Source organism: Triturus cristatus, chromosome 8 (assembly GCF_964204655.1).
Source record: "Triturus cristatus chromosome 8, aTriCri1.1, whole genome shotgun sequence".
In the NCBI taxonomy this organism is placed as follows: Eukaryota; Metazoa; Chordata; class Amphibia; order Caudata; family Salamandridae; genus Triturus; species Triturus cristatus.
The window spans coordinates 279,046,829-279,071,502 of record NC_140591.1 but is presented as its reverse complement, the minus strand read 5'-3'; the positions used below and the strand labels follow the sequence as shown (position 1 = coordinate 279,071,502).

The 24,674-nt window shown below is 42.6% G+C and overlaps 1 protein-coding gene across 1 annotated transcript in view; it reads right to left on the bottom strand.

Annotated features, from left to right (window-relative positions):
• DDX10 (DEAD-box helicase 10) overlaps positions 1-24,674 on the bottom strand; it is an 867,511-nt gene that overhangs the window by 738,823 nt on the left and 104,014 nt on the right. The window contains exon 9 of the mRNA XM_085621530.1: positions 9,690-9,774. Coding sequence (XP_085477656.1) covers positions 9,690-9,774 — 85 coding nt within the window. The remainder of the gene's footprint in view (positions 1-9,689; positions 9,775-24,674) is intronic.

The window sequence follows — 24,674 nt, the reverse complement described above, 5'->3', positions numbered from 1 at the left end:
TTGGGTTTACACGAGCCTTGCTAAAGAGGAGCCCTGACTACTATTTTCCATGCAAGATAAAGAGCACACTGGACATATATATTAATAGGGTCTACTGAGATTCCTACAGACCACATGGCTGTAATGCATTTATAGTGTGCCACAATGAAACTTCAAGCACAGACGTTTTGCCATCTGTTGTTGCAGTATGTCCAGGAAGGGCTCATAACATGGGGTATCCTTAACAGACAAGAACTCTTCTGATAATCTCCCCAGAGTGGAATTACAAAAAGAATTAGCTGCGACCTAGTCCCAGCAGGTTTGCTTTAGTTGCTTTTTAGAAGATGTATAGTTAAATCTTCTGGGCGAGTCCAGAACCTTTCAAGTCCCAGCCTCGAGAACCATTGCTGTACATGCCTAAACCCCGGAAAAGGGGAGTTCTCATCTAAGGCTTGAAGTTCCTTCACAGCGTTCCTATCAGGCACAAGCCCCTCAGCAGACCAAAGCCCCACCTAGTATAATAAAGAGCCTAACCTGGCACTACAGCCCACCCTTTTGAGAGCTAGGTCAAAAAACATTGGGATCCGCGAAGCACTCTTAGGGAGACACAGCAGAGAACTAGTTCTCGCTTAAAGTCAGTATCTCGGAGTCTATGTGGCCCCAGATTTCAGCGCCATTAAGTGCCGCAGGTTGAACCTTTAATTTATACACTTCCATGGCAGGAAGCCTGGCTCTTATGAATGATGCCTGATGGCTTTTATAAATTGCGGCAGCTTGGTGCTGGATGACGGCCCTGCGCTTTTGAACATGTGGGGATCACAAAACCTTCCCATCCAGCAAAATACCCAGATATTCGAATTTAAAAGCACGCTCCAGTTCCTCCTTATCCACTGTATAGCACCTCTAAAAGACTTATGGGGTCTGACAACTATTGTATTTTGTTTTGACGCATTGATCTTCAGCCCCCTGGATGAACAAAACTCGTGGGAGTTCTTTGTAGTTGCTGCAAGCCCATAGGCGTCTGGTAGATTAGCAAAGTATCGTCTGCGAATAGGACAGCTGGCACACACACCCCACCTAATTTGGGGGCATATATGTCACTGTTAAGAAAGGACCCTAAAGCCTCTTTTACAAAGAGTGGGACAAGTGTGGGGGACAATGGGCACCCCGTCTCAACTCTCTACATACTGAGATACAGTCAGTTAATTGTCCCTCTCGACCCCAGCGGACTTGAGCGGAGTTGTCCTGGTGAAGTTTTATTAACAGGGCACGCAATGTCTCAAGAACACCCAACCTCCTTGGTCGAAGGCAGCCCTAAGATCTACAAAAGCTGTGTTTAGATGGATGCCTCTCAACTTAGTATTCTTCCAGATAATTATAATAAGCCTTCAAACCTGGTGTAGGGCACCGACTTTCGCTCTGAACCCTGCCTGATAGGGGGTCAAGATTTCTGTGTCATCAATCCACTCTAAGGCCCTTATTAAGATAGCGGTCGGCCGAGCCACTGACCGCCTTCGCTTCTGTCAGGAGACCACCCGAAAATGAACTGGCAGTTCCATCCGCCAAATTAGGATGAGGCTGTCGGGCTGAAAGTGCCTTTTTCTACTGTGGCTTGTACTGCGGCCCAGGAAAAGTGCCGCAGCACAAGCCGCGGTAGAGAAAGGCACTTTGTGCACACCACTGCACCATGTGCCAGGCACCAGGTGGCGCCTGGCACACGGATGTGTGGGGGGTCACTACATGCGTCCCCAGGGCCACTTAGCAGTGGCATACAGGGGACAGGGCCCCTGCTTAGGGACCCCAAAGTCTCTTTCCGTCTGCCTTTTCATGCTGGTGAGACCGCAATGAAAAGGCAGTCAGAAAGGGACATTCTAATCCCTACGGCAGTGCACGTACAAGCACTGCCTCCATTGTAGGGATAGGATTCTGCCCCCGCCCCGAAGGCATCTTGGATCCTGTCGGAGGCGGTGGTCTTCCCCCGACATTATCACTTTAACCGCCTGCATCATAATGCGACAGTCGGACCGATGTCCTGCATGTGGGGCGGACCGCCACCGACGGCCTGTCGAAGGCGGTCCACCCAACATCATAATGAGGACCTAAGAGTTTATTGAGGTTTTGCCTCACATAGACCTTCTGTAGACTGTCTATAAGACTTATTATCCTACAATTACCTGGGTTCCTACGGTCCCCATTTTTATACAAGAGGATTATCGCTGCACCTTTCAAAGTGTTGGGGATCGGAGCACCTGACATTATAGCGTTGCTAAGAAATTTAACATAGGAGACACAAACTGATAAATAATGGGACAACAGTTCACCCGGGATTTTATCCAACCCAGGTGCCTTGCCTAGTTTTAGGACCAAATAGTTTTTTATTGTTTTGTGCAAAGAAAATAAACCAGTTAACATAACACGCCTACAACTGAAGGCCGGCGGGGAAATAAAAGGGACAGTGGTACAGATCATAAAACGAGAGTGACGGGGGTGGAGGGTGAAGCGGTACAAGAAGTTCACATATATGTTAAGGAGGTGGGAGATGATGGAGGGAGAAGAAGGTAGATACTCACACAAATCAATGTCTCACATTCCAGTTCATGTACCAGGCCCGCCACAGAGGAAAAGCCAGACTGTGTCTGTAACTTCCACCATAAGGCGAAGCACTCATAGATATGTTAGTAAGGTGAGTTCTCTGAAGCTTTGGGACACAAATCTCAAACAGGGGCCCCAGGTCTTCTCAAACTGGGGAAAGGTGTGTTCTACAAAGGCTGCCAGATCATCACATCCATGTTTCCACCTGGCTGCGCGTGCAGGTGTATAGTACCACTAGTGGGCAACTTTAAGTAGAGACTCCCTTGCTGAAGCGCTGCAGGCACAGGTGCCGGCCTGTCACAAGATATGTGACCATTCTTGATCAGAGAACTGTTGCTCACACTCCAGTTCCCATCGGGTGTGGGCAGGTGAGGCGGTAGCATTGGGGATAGTTTTGAGGAAAGCGTAAATTTCAGAGAGGATACACTTGTTGTCATGCCTAGAGAGGAACCACCTCTCAAAAGGGACGATTGGTCTACTTGCAAGTGGGCTTATTAGCGCGTGGGTTACCCAGTGTTGGATAGCATTGTAGTGCCAATACTCGGACTCAGGTAGTCCAAAGTCCACCTTCAGTTGAGGGAAGTCTGATAGTCCCTGTACTGCATTAACTTAAAACAGGCACTGCTGCATGTACTTTTAACTCTTTGACATGTTTTGTTCTTCATTTTCAGTAAGCAGTTTATCTATGAAGGTTAAATATATTTCATATGCCGCAATGAAGCTTCCTTCTCCATCTTGCCGGAGGGCTCTGTATTTATATACAATTGTAAAGTCGCCTGCACCCTCCCATTGCCAACAAAGTTACCACTGCAAAATGACCCCTGTAATGATGGTCAAGAGGTTTTCATTTTTTGGGGGGAATCACCTTTGGGTAATCTTGAACGCCAACACTGGGAACCTACTATCCAGTTCCCAGTGTATGTGACATAATCCCTAAAACACGTCGAAATCGGCTTAAAACAGGATTGGCAAATATAACTTTCCTATAAGGCCAATGGAAAGTTAAATGCCACTTGTTTGACTGCAATACTTATTGTCACATCCACTACAGTGGAAGAGAAAATATGGCTTAAGTCCTACCACATGGAGCCTGATAGCAGTAGCTTGAACCCTGCTGTACAGAGCTTTCAAAATCACCCATTTGACAGGTGGAAGAACGAATTTTAAAACACCCCTAAGTGCACCTTGCTGCCCACAAGGTAAGGTGCATAATATTTAAGAGTGAACTATGTGGGATATTGAAGATGGCATGTTACCCAAGTGACTAGGCCCAAAAAGAAATTGGCGGTGGGTATGCTGTAGCCAGCACATAGGAACAGTCAAAGTATAAATGATACAATTTAATCTATAACGTTTGACTTGTACCACCCACGGGCTCCACTCAAAGGCTTATTTTTATATAAATCTAATTAAATGGTGAAGGTTTTTCTTAAGTATATTGGAAATGTAACTTTTATTATAACACTGGAATAATGAACGCCCCATTGAAGACAACGGAGTAGCACCGGACTTACGTTTTCTGGTGTAAGCCGGAGCTCCAGCATTCCAATGTTTATATTTCTGTTTCTCCCTTTTTAATTTAGAACATTCCACCCTCACTGGGTAGAATTGTCTTATACCCTTGTAGCCATTCTGCCTTGGGCTATACCCTATAGCCCTTCTGCTTAAGGCTATATCCATTGTTAAAGGACCTCATCTTCGTTAATGGCACTCGCCACATATAACTTGGATTCAGGGATTTTAACAACCAGTATAGCCCTCGCCAGCAGGCTTTAAAGCTATAGAAAGTTACCTTTACCTTGCCTGAAATGGCTGGATGCTTATTTGCATGAGGTCTCCAGCAACTATTCAGCCAGTATCAAGCATAAATTATGAGTGAAAGAGGTGTGAAAACTGCTTCCAGGGTAGAGACATGGCCTGCGAGCGGGGAGATATTTTCTTCCCCCAGAAGGAAGAACAGTTGTGTTGGGCTCAAGAATGCAACGTACTTTAAAAGGGACCTTCTCTGTCACAATTAAATGTTAAGCAACATCGGGAAAGGACCTAGCTTTTGTCACCCTTGTCAGGCTGGTACAAAACCGAGTGGGAGGAAGGCTACCCCAAAAAAAGTTTTTAAGTGACAACAGCAGAGGGGACTGTGCATGACCCCAGCCACACCTCTGGGATGTCACACAGGCTCTTTACAAGAGGAGAAGGGTATCCCCTCTTTGAGAGTGAGGCACACTTTGGGATTGTCTGCAGAAGGGCAAGCAGGAGCTGTTGAAAAAGTGGGCAGGGTTGCCCCAGAAACTTTTACCCTTCGGTTAGATAGTGGCCAGGAGCCTTCCCTCCCCCACTCAATAGCTGACGCGAGGCATAAAGGTGGCACCTCAAGGCACCTCCTCAAAACACTTTCTGGACCTGCGGAAGATCAGAAGAGAGCTGGACCTGGTGCCTTTGAATGAGATTTGCTGTGAAAGGCTGACCTGCTTGCACTTGTACCCAGGACAAAGAAGTGGACTCCAAGGGTCAGCTTGCTGTGTGGTTACAGAGACACCACAAGCTGCAAGAGGTGTTTTTCCAGCAAGTACCCAAATGCCCGGGAGTGGCAATTTGTGCTGGAGTGGACTATGCTGCTGGCCACCGATGCTCTTTAAGTGCATCCGCTGAGGTCCTGGACCTTCAGAAGTGTACTCCTGTTATTGTTCGGGCACAAGACGAAAGTCTGGAAACTTTGGAAAACGTTTCGTCTAGAGCTCCAGCAGGACATGCAGGATTAAGTATCCAACCTGCAGTTTCACAGTGTCAGACAGAATTTTAGGCCCAAGCCCTGCACCTGATAAAAAAGTCTAAGTTCCATTTTTTGTTGGGACGTAAAATATTTTCAGCAAGAAATCTCCAAAGCTTCAAACAGACCAACCTGCTTCAACTATCCAGCCTTCGGTTCCACAGCAGCAGCTACAATTTCAGCGGCAGCCAGCTCAAGGAGAATTTTCTTCTCAAAAATGAAAAAGACTCTTTCTGCATTGGGACTTAGAAACTTTTTGACTTTGACAGACACCAATCCACTCATTGTATCCAACTTGGGACCCATCGTGGACGGCTTTCAATTGGGTCCAGGTCTACTGCTTCCACAGGCACCTGATTGAGCAGTATTTTCACTTAAATCTTTGAAAATGCATATCTCTGGTTCCCCTTATTGGATTCTTGTTGTTTTGTTCTTACGTTTCTATAACATTTTCTCCTTGTTTTAAAATTTGCTGTGGAAGTTTATTGTGTTTTGTATAACTTTTTCTAGTGTATGCACTGATTAAATACTGAACACATTGCCTTTGGATTTAAGCCTGACCGATTTGCGTCATGTTACCAGAGATTGAGCACAGGTTTATTTCAGTTAATTTGTGTAACATCTAGCAGATGTTGGCCTTATCATTGAGGTGGACAGTCGACCACCTCAAATAATAATCCACTTTCCTGTAGTTACCATAGTCTGTATGGTGTCGGGGCGTCTGAGAATGTGTTCCCTATTTCTCTTACTATCTGAAACCAATGCAAGCATATCGTAAGATTTGTCCTATTCTTAAGTGCTCCTGTGCTTCCATATGTGATAAATTATCTGTATGGGTACAAGTCACCCAGTAACTTACATGTCCATTTCCATCTCCACATCTGGTCTGCCTTTTTTTATAATGGTTTGATGCTTCACAAAGGCATATCTAGTGTGCACAGAGAGTATTTCATTATGACTTTAATTTCTCTCTTTCAGATCTGACACACCTGTCTAATTCGGTATGGTAAGTGACTTGAGATTCATACACCCATCATGAGAAGGTCTTTTAGCGGTGTATCATCGTGTGTTCCTCTCAGCAGTGTTATTATCCAGTTTCCCTAGTCATCTAACCAATGAGCTGTAGCCAAGTTGCAATGTAATAAAGCGACATATCTGGGATCTATAAGCCTCCACTACTCCGTGTCACCTTTAAGGTTTCTAATTTGATATGCCAAGTCTTTCAGCTATATCAGAGGGTGGCAGCTCATCTAGTGCTTTGAATACAATGTGTTGGATTCAATAAAGAGACCTATGAAACGTTAAAGGCACCAAAACAAGACCACCATTTTTGTTATGGACACTTTGCCTGTTTCAGAATGGTATTGATGCTTTCAAGCCAGCTATAATTTGTTCCATTCAATGTCTGTCTTCTATGTTTTGGGTAACATATTCCCAGGTATATGTAGCTTTTGGAAACCCATTCTAGACACAGTTTTGTGCAGTGCTCGCTTTGCATGTATGTCAACCCACCCAATGGGTACAATTTGGATCTGGCCTGGGTTATTTTGAACACCTATAGTGTTTTATAGGTTTCCAATACCTAAAGCAGTACAGGAATTGCACATGTCAGGTTTTTAGGTATACTAATGCATCAGCCATGTACAAGGATACAACATGATTCCTGACTTCCAGCTGCATGCCCGTTCTTTCAAGTTTTTTATCAATCTACTATCGAATGGTTCCACAGCCAATGCAACAAGCATTGGCATAGCCAATAGGTCTTGCCTTTGGGACCTTATAAGTGTTTATCCATGCAACAGTTGATGTTGTTGAACCAAGGATATTGTGCTGCAATACTAAATACTTATAAGGTCCCAAAGGCGAGACCTATTGGCTCTGCCAATGCTTGTTGTAAATGTTTGAGTTATGGAGTTTTTTGGTTACACCTAGTTAAAAAGAAAAAAAAAAAATCAACATCGGGGACATATAATACATTCTCTTTTACATCTGGCAATAACCGTGCCACCATTGTAATTACAGCATTCAGTAATCTTCAGGAAAAACACTCCTCCTGTATTTCCTTGCCACAATGTAATTTGCCAAATATGTTCACAACTTTATGAATGTTTTGGGCACAAAATGATATCACTTGTTTCCATGTTACACAATGTGAGAAATAAGCCAACTTGTGTGCAGCATCTACGCTGGAAACCAGTGTCACCTCATAGCAAGTATTTCAAGGTCTAAAACACAGGAAGCCAGCAGAAGGGCACAGCAAAGCACAATATACTACAACAAGCTCTCCCCGTGCACTATCCAGACTTTACAAGCTTTACTTTGCAGGCCACCTATAGTAATGATGACGGGGATAATCATCAGAATATTATAATTGGCTGCTCAGCAAACCTCACCTAATCCCTCACGTGTCTTTGGAAGTGAATGCACCTTGGAATACAGTGAAGATACTTCGTCAGCACACAGCGTGTGCAAAAAGTGCACCTAAAAGTAGAAATTATTCGATAAAAGCTTCGATCTTGGGCACGAGGAAGCTGCATCCCTATTCATTTGATTTGAAAACAATAGTATTTACATTATTGGATAAACGCAGAGCTAGAACGCTGAAGAATGTAACTGACTGGAAGAGCAGCACTGAACCTAACTCGAGGAGAACACTTCAAATGATTCATAATCTAATATCATAACCATTTTACAAAAAGACAGAAAAGTATGCATTATTAAAATCAAGTTTAAAACAATTGGGCAGAAATTAAATTCGTTAACTATCCGTTTCAATTCTTTTCGAGCACCATGTGCCCAGTGATTGGGAGTCCAGGCCAAACCAGAAGGTGGCATTGAACCCACCCGAAGACTCGTGCCTCATGAGAGTGCGTGTTCATGCCACCATCTGAGACTGCAAGCGGTTTTGGTGCTTCGTCCCTCATGCAAACGGAAAACATGTGTTTCTTACAAGCCTTCTCTGTGGTGTTCACATAAACATTACTAAATCTGACATGGATTTCTTCCCAGTGGTGTCATCTCGAGCAAACCCGCCTGTTGTATCTGGGAGAAAGGAACTGATCCCTAAACTGGCCCCAAGCAGCTCTTTCAAAGAATGCAGACTTGCTAAACTTCAGCTAAAAGCAAGCTGTATTTATATTATCTGCAAACTGGATTCCCTATGCTCAAGAGAAGCAAGACAAGCATTGGCCGCGCGGAATGCATAGATGGGAGCTGCAGCAGGAAAGAAAGGTGGAGGGAGTTGTGTGCGCGCGCGTTGCGCGCGAAAGCACTTAATGAGCCATGACGGCTCGTAACTGTAAAACAAGGCTTAATGAGATAAGAAAGGCAGATGGTGGCTGCGCACGTTCACGCGCACATGCACGCAAGCTTTAGGCCAGGAAAAGCTTGTGGGTAGCACTTTGAAAACACACTTACTAAAAGTCGAGCAATCAGCGCATGCGCTGCTCTAGGCTCGATCTAAAAAGAGTGGAAACAGTGAAAACCCTGCCTCGTGCCCTTTTTTCGACGCAGTACTGCCTAACATTATCTGTTTAAATCCTAGCTGTGGGCAATGCGAATAGTAGTCTCACACATTTTAAATAGGATGGTCTGCACCCGCCAAGCTCTAGGTCCTCCCATACATACGTCCAACAAACTGCATTGAAATCTTTCTCTATGATCGTAATGTAAAAACAATGCTATCACTGAGAGCAGCTTATTAGCAAGCAATTTGATAAAACAAGATATGGGAAGAGTTAATTTAACAAGTTGGGGCCAGTGTGTAACCTGCAATTATGAATTTTTAGGCATTGCAGAAGGAGGGCTTTAGTGGCAGGCAAAGTACCACAAGGGGAGATAGAAACATACACCAAGGTGTGAATAGATACTGATATAACAATACCGGTGTACCCCATTTTACTAGAAATGTTTTGGATAGACAGTTGATCTTCAAACCCATCTGAAAGATTGAAATCGTCCAACTAGTGAAACAATTAATAACTTGATCATCACACCTGGGATGAATGTCGTGTACAATCTCATATTTCCCACTACCAGGAGCTTCTTCGTTACAATGTTTGCTTCAACAATTCAGGATTTGTTATCAACTTAGTATAGGATGTTCAGCTGTTTGTGTTTCATTTGATTTAATCTCCAAGCTATGCTTCATCTTCAATACAATTCAGCGGGTCAGATAGGAAGTTAACAAGGTCCTCTTAGCAAACTGACCAAGAGCACCAATTTGGGTCAGTGAATATGTTCCCTTAATACATCAACGTTAATTTTTTCCTTTGAGAACCAGGTGAACAGTGGAAAAAGAAAACCTGACTTTTAAAAAATAAATACTAATAACTACACAGTTTTAACATACCTTGCTGTCCTTCCTACTCGATGAATGTAGGTGCTGGCATCCTCAGGACAATCAAGCTGAAGAACCCAGTTGACTGCAGGAAAATCTAAGCAAACAAAAGCCATATGTTAACAAAATCTATACATTATATAGGTTTACTATCTCATTTGAATATATATAGATACACAATTTGGCTACATGACTAAGCATAACTATAGGCGGTAGTGCACATCATATAAATAAAGAGAACCCATAAGGGTAGTGTCATAGATGAGCTGTAGTTAAATAAAACATCATATTATGTTAAAAAAAAAAAAAGGAGATGTATACAGAACATCAAATTTGTATTGGAGAAATATCACAGCATTATAAAGAAGCAGTATACTCCTCATTTGTGTGGATGTCACAAGGGGCAATGGTTCCAAGTATTTATCATCTGCAATTACATATCTTGGGGCTCTTCACCTGAAAGGACTCACAAGAGGTGCAGATTCAGAATAGCAGCTATCATGGTCTCTGAATTTGCTCGGGTAGCATTCTAGCGTTTTTCGCCCATTGTGCCACTCTACACAATGAAAAAACCTGCCTCTGCAGTTTTTTTTCCCCACAAAGTTTTATATAGCGCAAACTTGACCTGAAGGTATTGGGTATCAGAACGCTTTACACGAGCACCAGTTGCCTTACATGAGGACACATTAACTTTTGTTAGGCAAGATGAAGTGATTTGCCCAGAATTACAGGATGTTGTGCATCTTTACCGAGACACGAACTTGGTTCCCCAGATTTGAGGTTGACCGGCCCAGCTGTTAGGCCAACTCCTCTCCCCAGTTTGTGCTGGACTGTTCCTACTGGAACAACACCAAAACATATTTGCATATCGTTGTATCTAATTCGAGGAGCCAACGTGGACAAAAGAAAAATGTCTTGGAATGCCAACCAAAGCGATTGCCAGTGGTTAGACTTATTTTGAGTGTTAGATGTAATGCCCTCAGTGGCCAAGAGTATGCCCAGACGTGGGTGCCTTTCTCACTGTGCCACTGAAAAAAAGCTACACCTGACTGAAGAGGACCAATCAGGTGGACACAGATAGTGGTATGCTTGTGTTCCAGTTCAGAGAGGACCTGGCTTGGCAGTTCGTGGTTGGAATGGTCCTATTGGAGCAGGCCCAAGTCTGATTTGCATATTGCTGGATCTAATCTGAGTTGACATGATGGGAAAAAGAACAATGGGTTGGAATGCTACCCCGAGAGACTGCCAGTGGTTAGACTTACTGCAAGCATTCCCCCCATTGCAAGCATTCCTCCAATCACTTTTTGTGTCTTTCACCTTCCTATGCCATCACAGCATGACAGCACTGCCAATCACAGCACCCATTAAAACCCACTGGAGAACCAAGGAAAGACATAATCTTGTTATAGTACATTGACAGGCATGGAGCACTGTTGGATGTTAGTGCCTTCATCCCAAGTTAATTGGCCTGTTCTTCATATCTAACGTCTAGTCATGTATTAGCTCCTTTGCATCAGTGTCTGGAATTAAGGGCTAGACGTACGTAGCATTGATTGCAACATACTGGTCGCAATATGTGCTAGTATTTTTGCAACCAGTGTGGAAATTTGCGAATCGTCCTATGTACTAATAGGACAGATTCCAAATTACAGATTTGTAGTGGGTCGCAATTTGACCTACCTCATAATCAATAATGAGTTAGGTTGCCAATTACGACCCACTAGGAGTCACAGCCATCACAGGGATGGTGGCCTGCTGGGGTAAGCAGACTACCAAGTCTCCGACTGCATTGTTTTTTAATACAACCCACAAAACGGGATGCAGTTAAAAAAAAAAAAGTGTATGTTTAATTTTTTCAAGAGAAGAAAGAGATCCAAGGGACCACTGCCTACTCTTAAACAACGTTTGGTCAACATTCAAAAAGTGGAAGGGGGGGCCATTGGGGCACCCTTTCAGTTGCAAATGGCTTACCACCTCCTTTGAGTAGGTGGTAAAGATTAATGTTCTGTGACAGAATTCGGTCTCAAAAATATTAATACATACTAATGCAAACCAATAATTGGAACTTGCTCCCTAAAACACGCCCCTTCCAAATATCAATTCGGACTTTGGTTTCAAACCAAAATTGCGATTCTGCAATATCTTACCAAATCTCAATTTGTGATTGTACATGCAGAAAAGCCTTTGTGTGGTCACAAACAAATCGATTCTATGAATTAGTCCTTTTGCGACAGAAAAAAGGCAACGTACACCTAACTCTAAATGACAGTTATCTCAACTAAGAAATATAAAGTTTGCAGTACTTGCTTGAATTTCATACTGTTGTCCAGCACTTCAGGGAATGCGTTCAACTGATCATCACACAAAAACACAGCAAGGATGTGACATATAGTGATGTTGTACACTGCCCTCCATAGCACTTGTCTCAGTGTGATGCCACACACAAACAAACAATTGAACTCACTGAAGAGATCATTTTAACATACCTTAACAAAAAACACATATACAATACTGGCATCTTCTAAATAGCTTCCTGCATGCACTAATCAGCAAACTGAGCCACACAGAAACACAATAGAGCGTAATATATCTTTCTCTCACTTAACATTGAAGTATACATTAGAGACAACATATTGCGTACATTCAACAACGGAGAGAAATGCTATGCAGGGAGTTAAACGATGTCACTATGCACTCAGCTCCTACGTGATACCAATCACAAAAAAAAAAAATATATTATACTGAACATTCCACATACATATTCCAAACCATCGAGCAGGCCATCTAACACAACACATTTTAGTTTCTTTTTATAAAAAAAACAATCCACAATCTCATACCTTAAAGGTCACACTGCCATCTTAGAGAGGGACCACACCACAGTTCTCAAAACATACTACATGTCTTCCCAGAAGATAAAAGCCTTGGACTTGTGTGGAGGTACCCCTGGACAGCAGAAGACTGGCACAAGGCCATATTAATGGCAGACTATGTACTACACAAATGCCATCAACATAACACAACTGTAGGAAAGTGGATTATTTTGGGTTGTGGTTGTGAGACCTCACCATGTAATGTCACAATCTCCATCAGGTCCAATTAGATTCTTTAATAAAAACTTTAGCTCAGTCCTATGAAGCTGTGGCACAGAGCAGTCAGGTTTTATCAAAGGAATAATTTAGAATACCAAAACAGTCAGTAAGTAAGAAACACAAATCAATAAAAATCCAACACCAATTTATAAAAATACGGTATATTTTTTACCTTTAAATAGACACCAAAATGACAAAAATCTATTGCGGCAAACCAGTGAATGATTTTTCAAAGTTCCCTTAAATCATTGTATTTCAATTTTTATAACACAATGAATCGTTGTAAGCAGTTTAATGGTTTTGAGCAAAGAGGCTAGAACAGCTACTAAAACTCTTTTGGACAGGCCACAACGGGTTGGGAGCCAGTTACAAGGACCACTCAGGTCCAGGAAGACAGTTACCTGTCGGGTTCAGCAGTCTCATGGTCTTCACTGTGATTTTGTCCTTTATCGTGGTCCAGCAAAGTAGTGGTTCTGATGCTGGGAATGCAACATGCTGAAGAGGCACGTTGAGTCTTCCTTAGGCCACCCTTGAATCCACGAACATCCAGGCATCATCTCCTGCCTCAAAACTCATACTCCCACGATGCCCCACTGGTTTCTAGGGTAGGTCCAGTCGCAACTGGTACACTCCTCTCTCGGTTACAGTGGTCTCAGTGGTTACTTGCAGGTATGTAAATCATTTTTGATGGGGAACCAGGGTCCACTTTTACTATAGCCAAAGGGGGCACTTCGTGTAGGTCAGGACTCTATATCGCACAGTTCACTTTGACATCGAGTGGTGGGCAGGCGTTTCTAGGCAGCTCGGCTCTTGAGGGTGCAGGCTTCTTTAGCTTTTGTATTCCTGTTGCATAACAGGAGGCTAGTCACCTAGCCCTTGGGGCCACTTCTGTTCCGGCACAAGTGGAGCTCTTTTCCGTGAGTGGGCACAGCAAGCACAGTCCTCTTTGTGGGTTTCTCTGGTGCAGCAGCTGCAGCCCAGTCTTTGGTGCAGCCTCTCTTTGATGGGTCCAGGGAGCAGCAGGGTAGTCCTTCTGCATTTTTTCCAGGCAAGTAGGGATCTGAAGACTGCAAGGGGTGCTACTTTTATTCCAGCTTCATGTTTGTTAGTGGGGAGGACCTACTAGCCAACGGGGCAACAGTTTCCACAGGACAATTCTTCATACTATACATTACTGTCTGAGGGTTTGGTCAAAAAATATTCCAGAGCACCCTTCTTTGCGTGAATTGAAGATGGCTCAAGTTTTTCTTCCACTGTGTTGAGTTCTGGGCACACCTTTAAGGTGTGCCCAGCATAATGAGCCACCCCTACTGAAACACCGGTTCTGCAATCGGCTTTCCTTCCTCTGTAGGTGCCAGCCGCTCTATTGACACAAAGGACCAGGTACACTAGAGTGTGATCAGCATTTTCTAGGCATGCTAGAGTGTGATCAGCATTTACTTCACTGAAGTGGCAGTCTCTCTGAAGCTGTAACCACTGCCCGGTTGCCATCCTGCTGAAGGATCCCCCAATGACCCTTGCCCACCTAATATAATAAAAATCATTCCAGAAATTATTGCCCCTGAATTGGCCAAAATCTGCAACTCCATGTTTGAAACAGGAATATACCCCTCCATCTGGAAAGAAACAGTAATCAGACCTCTTCTAAAAAAAAACAACTCAACCCTTCTGACTGTTGCAACTACAGACCCATAGCAGGTCTCCCTTTTCCAGCAAAAATCATAGAAAAGGTGATGAACACTCAGTTGGCCGAATATATCGAAAACAACAACTGCTTAGATGAAACCCAATTCGGATTCAGGAAAGGACATGGGACAGAGACAGCTCTCATTAAAACAGCTGATGAAATACCAACAACTATGGATAAGGGCGGGGCTGCAGTTTTGGTGCTGCTGGATCTCTCAGCAGCATTCGATACGGTGGACCATTCTATCCTAATCAACCGTATCTCAGCCATTGGGATCAAAGACAGAGCCAAGGCCTTACTAGCTTCCTTTCTAGCCAATCGATCACAACAGGTAAAATTGGGCAGTTTTTTCTCTCCTCCCTTTTCCCAACCATGCGGTGTCCCCCAGGGTTCTTCACTAAGCCCTACGTTGTTTAATCTTTATGTTGCAGACCTTGCTAGAATCATAAAAGCTTACGATCTGCGACTCTCATCTTATGCTGACGACACCCAGATTGTAATAGAAATATATGAAAATGGAAATTCAATCGCAAACAATTTTAAAAAAGGAATGTCCACCATCTGCACATGGATGTCAAATAACTGTCTGAAACTAAACTCCGACAAAACTGAGGTGATGATTTTTGGGAAGCCACAACCCAGTTGGTCGACCTCCTGGTGGCCAAAGGAACTAGGCTCCCCCCCGGTTCCGGTCACTAAGGTCAGAAACCTTGGAGTTTTATTTGATGATAAGTTATCATTCATGCCACACGCTAATTATGTCACCTCATCCTCATTCTACACCATCAGAATGATAAAGAAGCTTCTACCCTTTCTTCCTCCTAGTGCAGGAAAAACTCTTATTAGTACCATTGTCATGTCTAAAATAGACTATTGTAATGGTCTACTTATTAACGCACAAGAAAAAGTCCTGCAAAAATTGCAAATGGTACAGAATGCCGCAGCTAGGATTCTTTCAGGCACTCCCAAATTCAAACCTATCTCAGGAGTCATACGACAGCTTCATTGGCTACCCATCAAAAGCAGGACTAAATTTAAGGCATTGTGTATAGCCTATAAAGCAATCCACGGCTCAGGCCCCGAATTCCTTAAGAAAAGCTTCTGCCTGTACAGACCCAACAGGACCTTACGTTCCAGCTCTAATCAGCTGCTAATGGTTCCTAGAACCAAGAGAGCCACCTGGGGCGACAGGAGATTTATCGTGGCAACATCCAAACTCTGGAACAAACTTCCACTACATATCAAAAGTTCCCCTACTTTATTATCTTTTCGGAAGAACATAAAAACATGGCTATTCCAATAATACTCTCTGTCTCTCCTGTCTGTTTCGTTTAAGTTGTCCTATAGCGCCGAGACACCCCTGGGTATTTGCGCGCTCAATAAATTGCTTAAATAAAATAAATAAATAAATAAGGAGGCCACACCTCCTCCCACCAACAGTTCTCTTTGTTCCCTGTTCCTGGGAGCGCTTCACACTTCAGAGCAGGGAAGAAGCCTGACGCCAGAAAGGGCTATGGGAGGTTTTGGTAACAAAGCCGTAACTTTCTACAGTCACCTTTGCCTTAAAAGTTACTCTAAATCCAGCTCCGGTAATAACTCTGGTTTAATGCTACATTTCATTTTATACCTTAAAGTACCATATTCGATGGTCCCATATAGGAAGTTACCACTTAGCATGTGGGATAGTGAAACTCCATGTTAGTCAATGGAGCTACGAGCCTTACTGCAATAAAAATGACAATTGCGAGTTTTTACTGTTTTACTGTCAAGACATGTAAGGTATAAATTCGACATGTCCTCCTTTTTAATGTCAGCACACTGACTCAAGCGCTAATAAGGCCTCCCTTAGGGGGTGAATATAGATATTAAAAACAAAGGTTTGGACCTGGCAAAAGAGTTCTTTTTCCATGTTAAGATGGCAGTTTAGAAGCTACCCAACTAGGTTGTGATGGGAGACGTAGAGCTATGTTTCCACTTTGCCCAAACAGTGGCACGAGTGCTGTTGTTGTGTAGTACCTATATAGGATCTGCGTGTTTAGACAACATACACTGAAGGATTGGTGTCAGACTGATTTTAGACACCCCCACTGGGTATGTTGGCCTGTGTACCAGCTACCCCACAGTGCCACTAGAAACTCCTCTTACCAAGGAGAGAATAGTTCTTGGCAACTATCGAACATGACAACCCTGATCCCTCAGGATCGTGGAAACAGTGTACTACTTTTCGCTCAGTCACTCGTGCACACTTGGTCTCAGAGAGATACACAGAATAATTGTATGGACTTTTTTCAATAAGCATTTATTGAACAGTCGTCATTCTAGTGTAAAATAGGTGTGCTGAAACAACCACCAGACAAACAGATATAAATGATTACAAGCACTAAGAAAGTAAAAGGATGGTAGATTTCTACCATTTTGCTATAACCATGAGTACAGGCAAGTATATAAAATACAGGGCAATAAAATGCGTACTCATACGATGCAATCCTAACTAGATGTACCTAAGTGTACCTAGCATGTGTGTAGGTGTTAAGCCAAGAATCCCGCTAGGATAAAGTCAACCCCATTACCTGAAGTGAGAGACTGTGGGACCCCCGTCTTGGTCTCGAGTTGGACACCCCACAAGGGATGTTAGACCACTGCGAGCTGGAGTATCTGCATGCAGGAACCTCAGCGTCTCGCGTCAGTGTGTCGGCAGGGAAGTCCCGGCTGTGCCACTTGTCGGACTTAGGATGACGTCGGGAATTAACTTTATACATAGTTATTATACAGGAGATGGTAGTCCTGCTGAGGTTCCAAGAATCCTCATGCATAATGTATGAGGCTTTTACCAGGGAAAATCCTGTGTTCTGTGTTCAGGGTCGTATCTAGGTAAAAGGTCAGTCCCTAAGAACCGTTATGTGTGTAATGTAGGGAAGAAAACAGGTGAAAGGTTAGGATGTTACCTGAGCCCATATTGGGGCACCTATATGGAATATAACACAGCAGTCCCCTAGTGGCACTTAACTTACTAGCCCCGGTTACCCAGAGAACTATACAAGAGGGTCTTCTAAGTAAGCTATGCCAAACAGGGAATAGCAATTGCACATACACATGCACCAGGACCAGGACAGCAAGGCCCAGTGCACTACATAGTTGAAAAACTAGTGGCATCAGTCCAAAATTCGGGAAATGATCATACAAAAAGAGGCACTTTCCTACAACAACACTATAAAATGGATATAACACCCTGGTGTTTCAAACATGTACAAAAAGATGATTAGCGAAAGAGGGTGTAAGGAGAGAATAAGGCAATAGGGTTAAAGGTGAAGGAGACAGAGGATTGGGAGAGCCTAAATAAGGGTGGCATCTGGGATAAACTTTGTGATGGATGATATGTGAAAGAATACATTCTGAGGCAGTATGAGAACTCTAGCAACACAGGTCCTTTGTGGATTTAAATTTCAAGACATATTATTAAGTTCTAAACGTAATATTGCTTAACTGCAGTTTGTGCTGCACAAATAGACATTCATTGAAATACGGTTCTGAGTAATGTTCGATCTGTAACCACATTAAAGAGATTAAAATGTTAAGAAATGTAGGTATATAGCTATTATAATCATTATCACAAAAACACACACAAGCTAAAATACACTATTCTAGTAACTACATTACAATTGATAACAGTGTGAATGTCGCTTGACAATAACTAAATTCATATCAATAACGCTGCTACGGCCATCACATATGGCATTTTTAACAGCATCACAAGTTGCTAAGAATTGGAAACAGTATTAAAAAGTTACTTTTGCTTTCTTTCATCTGTCAGTATCGACATTCTAGCTCTCAATGAGATATTTCATGTTCCCTCATGTTCCATTTCTCTGCTCCACTTCCCAAAAACTATACTGCAAGCGCATTATCAAAAGTGATTTCATATTGTTTTACATGTATTTATTTCTGAATTACCTTCACAAAGATTTAGATCTCTCACTTTCTTTTAAATAATGGCATGCATTACTGCCTTAGGTTTTTTTACTACATAAACATTTGACTTTCAAACTAACCTGATGTCTTCAAAACAATGCATGCAGTTGATCTGTAATGGCATTTGTAAATACATACACCGTTGATATTTCTTGCCATGTAGTCAGAAGGGTAATCAGTGGTGGTTGCAAACAATAAAATGTATGTCTTACTGAGCTCAATGATATATTTGTGAAGGTCTCATTTATATATTTATAGGATAAATTATGGGCATTGTAATTCTGCCTTTAGCATCTTTCCATTTATCTGTTGGCCTTGAACATTATGTAAAGTAACAACATGGAGGCACCTGTCAGGCAGCAGTTGCATACTAGCTGCCCCTGATCAGGGGGCTAGCAATCCAAACTCTAAATGAGGTCCAGAGTTTTGAAAGCAGTCTTATGGGTAAAGAGGATAATGGCAGTGAGTCAACTGGGACAAGCAACAAAAGAGAGGATCTAGATTCCACAGTGTTGTCTACAGAGAGGTGATTTTGGCGAGATGAAAATTTCAGAGGACAGGACACACATTTCCATACAAAATTATATAAAAGTAGTTCAATGAATGTTAATCTATATTTCTTGAGTGGCAAATTGTCGTTAAAAGATCTGTAGGTGGGGTCCATTTTGCAAAAAGCTGCCATTGACACTCAGACCCTTAGGAACCTGGAGCCTGGAAGGAAGTGATGAAGAGTAACCTACTGTAGACAGACATACCTCAGAGAGACTGTGATCAGCAGCGTCAGAAACAGGTGAGAAATAAACACAAATATCATATGTGGTTAAAATTTCCCCGGCTGAGTGTGTCCAAGTGGCCAGGCTTTTAAGATTGTTTTGTCCTTCCAACCACATTCCTTCCCTTTATAAGCATGATTTGGTCTTACAAGTAGGTTTATTACAGCACTATACATCACATCCAGACAGTGCATTTGACAAACCACTCAGTATTGTGAGCAAAGCAGTACAGATAGTGTAACCAGAACAAATTACTTACATTGCGGCATCACCAAATAAATAGACATTGTAAGTAATACCCTGAAATCAGGAAATGAGCCAGTGCAGAGGAGTTCGGGGAGGGAATGACAATAAAACCTGAAGCCAAAAACTGGGAAAAACACATAAATAAGCATGAAGTATAAAAGGACCTATGCGCTCAGCAGTATCTATCTTAACGTCCCTTTGCTCAGGGTAAGGAAACTACAGGCAGCTTCAAGACAGGAGAAGCTGTGCATTTTCTCCCCTGCTGAAATATGTTAGCAGGGAAAAGCAATAAACCGCCCTAGGGTGTGTTTTTTCTTTTTTTCACAACCTGCAAGTGTACCCTGTCCAACAGGGAAGGACAGCTCAAATCCAGAAAAACATGAATCTTATAACTGTGAAGAAAGAAGTTCTTTGTTTAGAAGTTCTCATTGCCATGAGTCATCCAATTCTGCGATCAGAAGATTCTCTTTCGACTACAAGCCCGTTCTTATGTAGTAAGTCCAGTAACACATAGGACCATCAAGAGGCGCAGCAACAGTCACCCTAATACAGCAGACATCAACAAAATCTGAGTGGTCCATCTGTTTAAGAGGGTACTCAAGGCATCACAGTAAAGAATTCCCTGTAGCATTTTCAACGAGACCTAACTTGGAGTAACGCTACACAATAGATGTAACAAAACACTCTGAAAGTGCTTGTACCTCTTAGAATAAGCTTCTCATGAACCAATCTCTCTTCTGGTAACGTTACTGTCCAGTACATTAATATCTGCCTCAGTCTTTCTCAATAAGTGCCTTCCAAGGAGATGATCTTACTTCCAATCTGCTAAGATTTTTTTTCCAAGTTGCTCACCAGCAGCATCAATTTACCTTTGGTTATAGACACATCAGAGGGGTCTGGATGAATTTGCTTCCATTAGCAGGGTCATTCTGCAGAAAAAAGGTGTCAGGATGGACACCCGTATCCCCTGTATAAGTTACGAAATGCCACATCCCTTTGGTAAGAGAATCCACTATTTTTCGGTCTACAGTCATGTGCAGCAGGCAGGGCCCCAGTCACTGAATGGCAACACCCTTCCACTCTGTTCCAAATCAAGCACCACTCTGGTTTCTCCTGCTGTTACTGCCACTTCAGATGTGAGAAAACCCTATGCCATTCTGGCAGTTGGTGGTGTTTGGTGTTAGATTTCACCTTCAATTCTGAATAAAATAGTGACTTTTTGTGGAATTGCACAGCTGGGCATGTAGCTGCTATGCATCATCATTGCAGCGCTGTGGCCATCTTGAAAGCTCTGTGAGTGGGAGAGCTGTTCTGCAGCCAGTGTCAGCCTTCTAGTTTCAGTGGCAGTGCTTTAGGAGGGCCGGTGCATCTCCCACTACACAAAAATGGCACATTCTTTAATCCCTCTGAGCCTCAGGAGCTTTACGCAACCTCAAGAAAGATGATGAGCCGGAGCCCAAAGGATTGGTGGTCTTCCAAGGACTCTGCAGGCTCCACCCTCATGACCACTTAAAGAGTCTACAGAGAAGATATATGAGGTTATGAGGGGCACATTTGAAAGTAGAGCAACTGTGCAGATATATTTATATTATTTCACAACCTTGTTATCTAGAGGTGCTTAACAAGGAAACACATTTTGTTTAATTTTTAATGTAACCCACTACCCAAGTCACACCTGTGATCACAGACTGCCAAGATGATTTGCATGTTGAGAAATGCAAAAGAAAATGCTTTGAATTCTGGATGAAAAGGTTACTTAGCTGAAGTTCCAATCTAGATGAAGTGCATCACTGGGCAAATAGAACGCACAAAGCAATTTTAAAGGGGGGAGAATCTGGCTCGAGGGGTGATACCTGATCTGCTATGTATTGTTGCATATTTGTGTCAAAAGGTAACTTGTTTAAAACACACTGCCATGCAATCGGGTCAGTGGTTTGTGGAGCTTCATAGGTGTTGGAAATAGGGCTATGAAGATGCTGCAGCAGTACCAAAATAACCATGCCGGAGTTCAGAAGGTGAATGAGCAATAAAGATGACTTTAAATTGTTGTGTTTATCTTGTCACATTTGCTGTACGTTTAAAGATGGAGGTCAAATGCCAGGCTAGGATTTCTGACAATTTGCTGCTTTCTCTTTTAAAATGGAGACTGGTGTTTACTTTTCTTTCTATGATTGAAAATCAAGAGGATTTGGTAAGGTGAACTATGTAACAAACCTACTGGGCTGATGAAAGGAAGTAGGATTTTAATGTTTATTTATTAACGCACAGAATGTAAATACTCATAAATGAACTGTACACACATTTGAAAGTATATCACCAGTTAGGAAAAGAAAAATGGAGTGCACTTGAATGCAATTCTGAAGAGTGATGGAAACAAAGATTTTAATACAATAAAGACACTTTACTTGGTGTAGTAAAAATGATAAATATTCGCTGAAACATTATCACTTTTGCCCTATAGAGAATATAGTTTTATCTGTAAAACTGCATGTCTGTGTAACTTTAATGGGCATTTCAATGGAAAATGTGCGGTCTGTAAATTACAGCACACTACCACACCATGCTTTAATAATATATATATATATATTTTTGTATAGCAATTATTTTAATGATAAAATTAAGTATTGAGAAATAACAGCAAATACAGTGACATGCAAGTCCAGCTTATACCAATATAAAGATACAAACGCTGATTAAGATACAAGCACCAATAGCAAACAATACTTATATATAAAATATTGAAGAGAGATAGAAAAGGGAAGAGAGGGGTGAGAGAATAAGCTACAGAAGGAAGAAAGTGAAGAGAGGAAGAGAAGAAGGAGAGAGAAAGAAGGGAAGAAAGATGTAAATTACAAAGAAGGGAAGAACGTGAGGGAGGGCATGGTGAGTACAATTAAGGTAATAAGGAAACAGCAAGAGTCAAAGCGACCTATGAGGTAAGGGGGGGCATCTTCAAAAAGGGGGACCAGATAAGAAGAAAAGTATCTGCTTTGTCCATTAAATTGCAAATAATCTTTTCATATGATACAGTCTTGTACATCTCCGCAAACCATTCCTCATGTGATGGCAATTGTGGAGAGCGCCACCGTCACAAAATACCGATTTTGGCAGCTGTAAGGGCAGTGACGAACAATCAGCGAGCATGGCGGGTCAATTTGGAAATGAGAACTAGGGGGTCTGGAAGTGGTGAGGGCAAACCCATAGATTCCAGGAGCATCGACTCAATTGATGTCCCGAAGGAGTGTTTGGTGGGACAGTCCAGCAAAATATGGACCATATCACAGAATGCATGGTCACATCGCCAACAGGCAGAATAAGGGAGCAACCCTGCAGCCTGGAGCCACGCCGGTGTCCAGTGCCAGCCCTGAAGGATCTTAAAAAAAATGATTTTCATCCGTGCCTCACGGACTCCTCGTTCCAGGGCCACCAAAAGTCCTGTAGAGTCTCCCTCGTCCTATTCCACCTACAGATGAGCTTGCTAGGTTGTCCTGAGGCTAGCTAATTGTGGCTGAGAGTAAAGATGACGAATCAGGAGTTATATAACCCAGACATTCCTGCTTTAAGCTGGCCCCAAGTGTTGAGGTAAGAGAGCACCGGGGAACAGGGAATGGTCCAGGGTTGGAGACCCAATTTGCTCAGCAGACAATGACGTAATTGTATATATCGACATTGTTTGGTAAGCAACAAGCCAAATTCTTCCTGTAGCATCTCAAAGGACGTGAGTTCCCCAGCGGAGATCAGAAGCGTTAAGAGTCAGAATCCCAGCTCTGCGCCGAGGGCCCCAGACAAGCATGGTCCCTCCTATGCGAATGCCAGCATTATTCCAACTTGGAGTTTTGTCATAAAGATGCACATCCACTGAATAAAACTTGTGGGCCGGCATCCAGGCAGCGTACATGGCTTTCATCATGGGATTGGATGAGTTGGCGGCAGAGGGTCGGGAAGATAGAGGGCCTGTAATCCCAATGATGCCTCCCAGAGTCTTTGTTCAATCCTAACCCACAACATGGGGTCTTTGACCTGGTGGTGCATGCATGCCATTTGTGCCAAATCTAGGGCTAAACAATAATGTTCCAGTGAGGGCAGGCCTGTGCCCCCCCCCCCCCTCTTCTCCATTCTGATCTGTGGGGAATTAACTTCCGAATTGCCAGACGAGGTCTCGCTGAGCCCCAGATACTATATTTAAGACAGTGTGCACCAAAATGCATCGCCAGCTACATACCTCTCTATTGCTGAATTAGAGTGACTCATTTGCAAAAAACGCTCTTTCGGAGACGCTTGGATTTTTCACAATCCCTAGGACTTCAATGCAGTGACATTGATGGCTGCACCTCCACTCTGAAAATTGTTCCAGCGCCACTTACCAGCAGGTATGACCTGGCTAAAGGCAACTGGAGCAAATATTTCGTTGTCTGCAATGAGTGACTTCTTTGATTCAGAAATTTTACAATAGAATGGGCTTACATCTTATAGAATGCTGTACGTTCCAATGTGTATGAGCAGAAATCTTTAAAGAAAAGCGTGGAAGAAAATGCTAAATAAATTGCAACCCAGGCACCAGGCCTCAGACCAGAGAACTACACTTGTAAAGATCAGGGTGTTGCAAAACTACATCAATTTGAATTGGAATATTTTCAACAGGTGGATAGATGTAGGTTTTCAAATCAACCTGTCAGGCAGGCCTGTCACAGGTTGCCTCAGCTCCTCTGCCAAAGCTTAGGAGGCTTCGATCTTAAACTCCTCTACCTTAGCCCAATGAGATTGAAAGGTACACACACACTTTATTTTGTAAAGATTTAATCTGAGTGTTAAAAATACTTTGGTCTAGCCCTCATTCGTAAGGCAGATGCTACATACTAGAGAAAATCGATGCATTTGTTTAATTCCTCAATAACAACTTTAAAGGACTAGTACGTGTACATTCTTTTGCCAGACATGGCAAATAAGTGTTCATTCACTTGATTGCCCCAAATATAGACTGGAGCCTCCCAATTATATTAGATTGCCCTCTGAGTAACAAGTAGTTTGTAGTGTTTGTTGAATAAAAAGAAACTTCACATAAGTGTTTCACATTAATTAACAAATTACCTTGAACACTATCGGACTTCTGTTTCTGTGGTTAAGTATTTTTTATTGTTTTTTGCTCCATTTTTATCATTCAACTTGTTAGATTCTTGTGATCAACATTTACAAAACCTAATATAGCCGTGGGCACGAGACAAGACTGTAA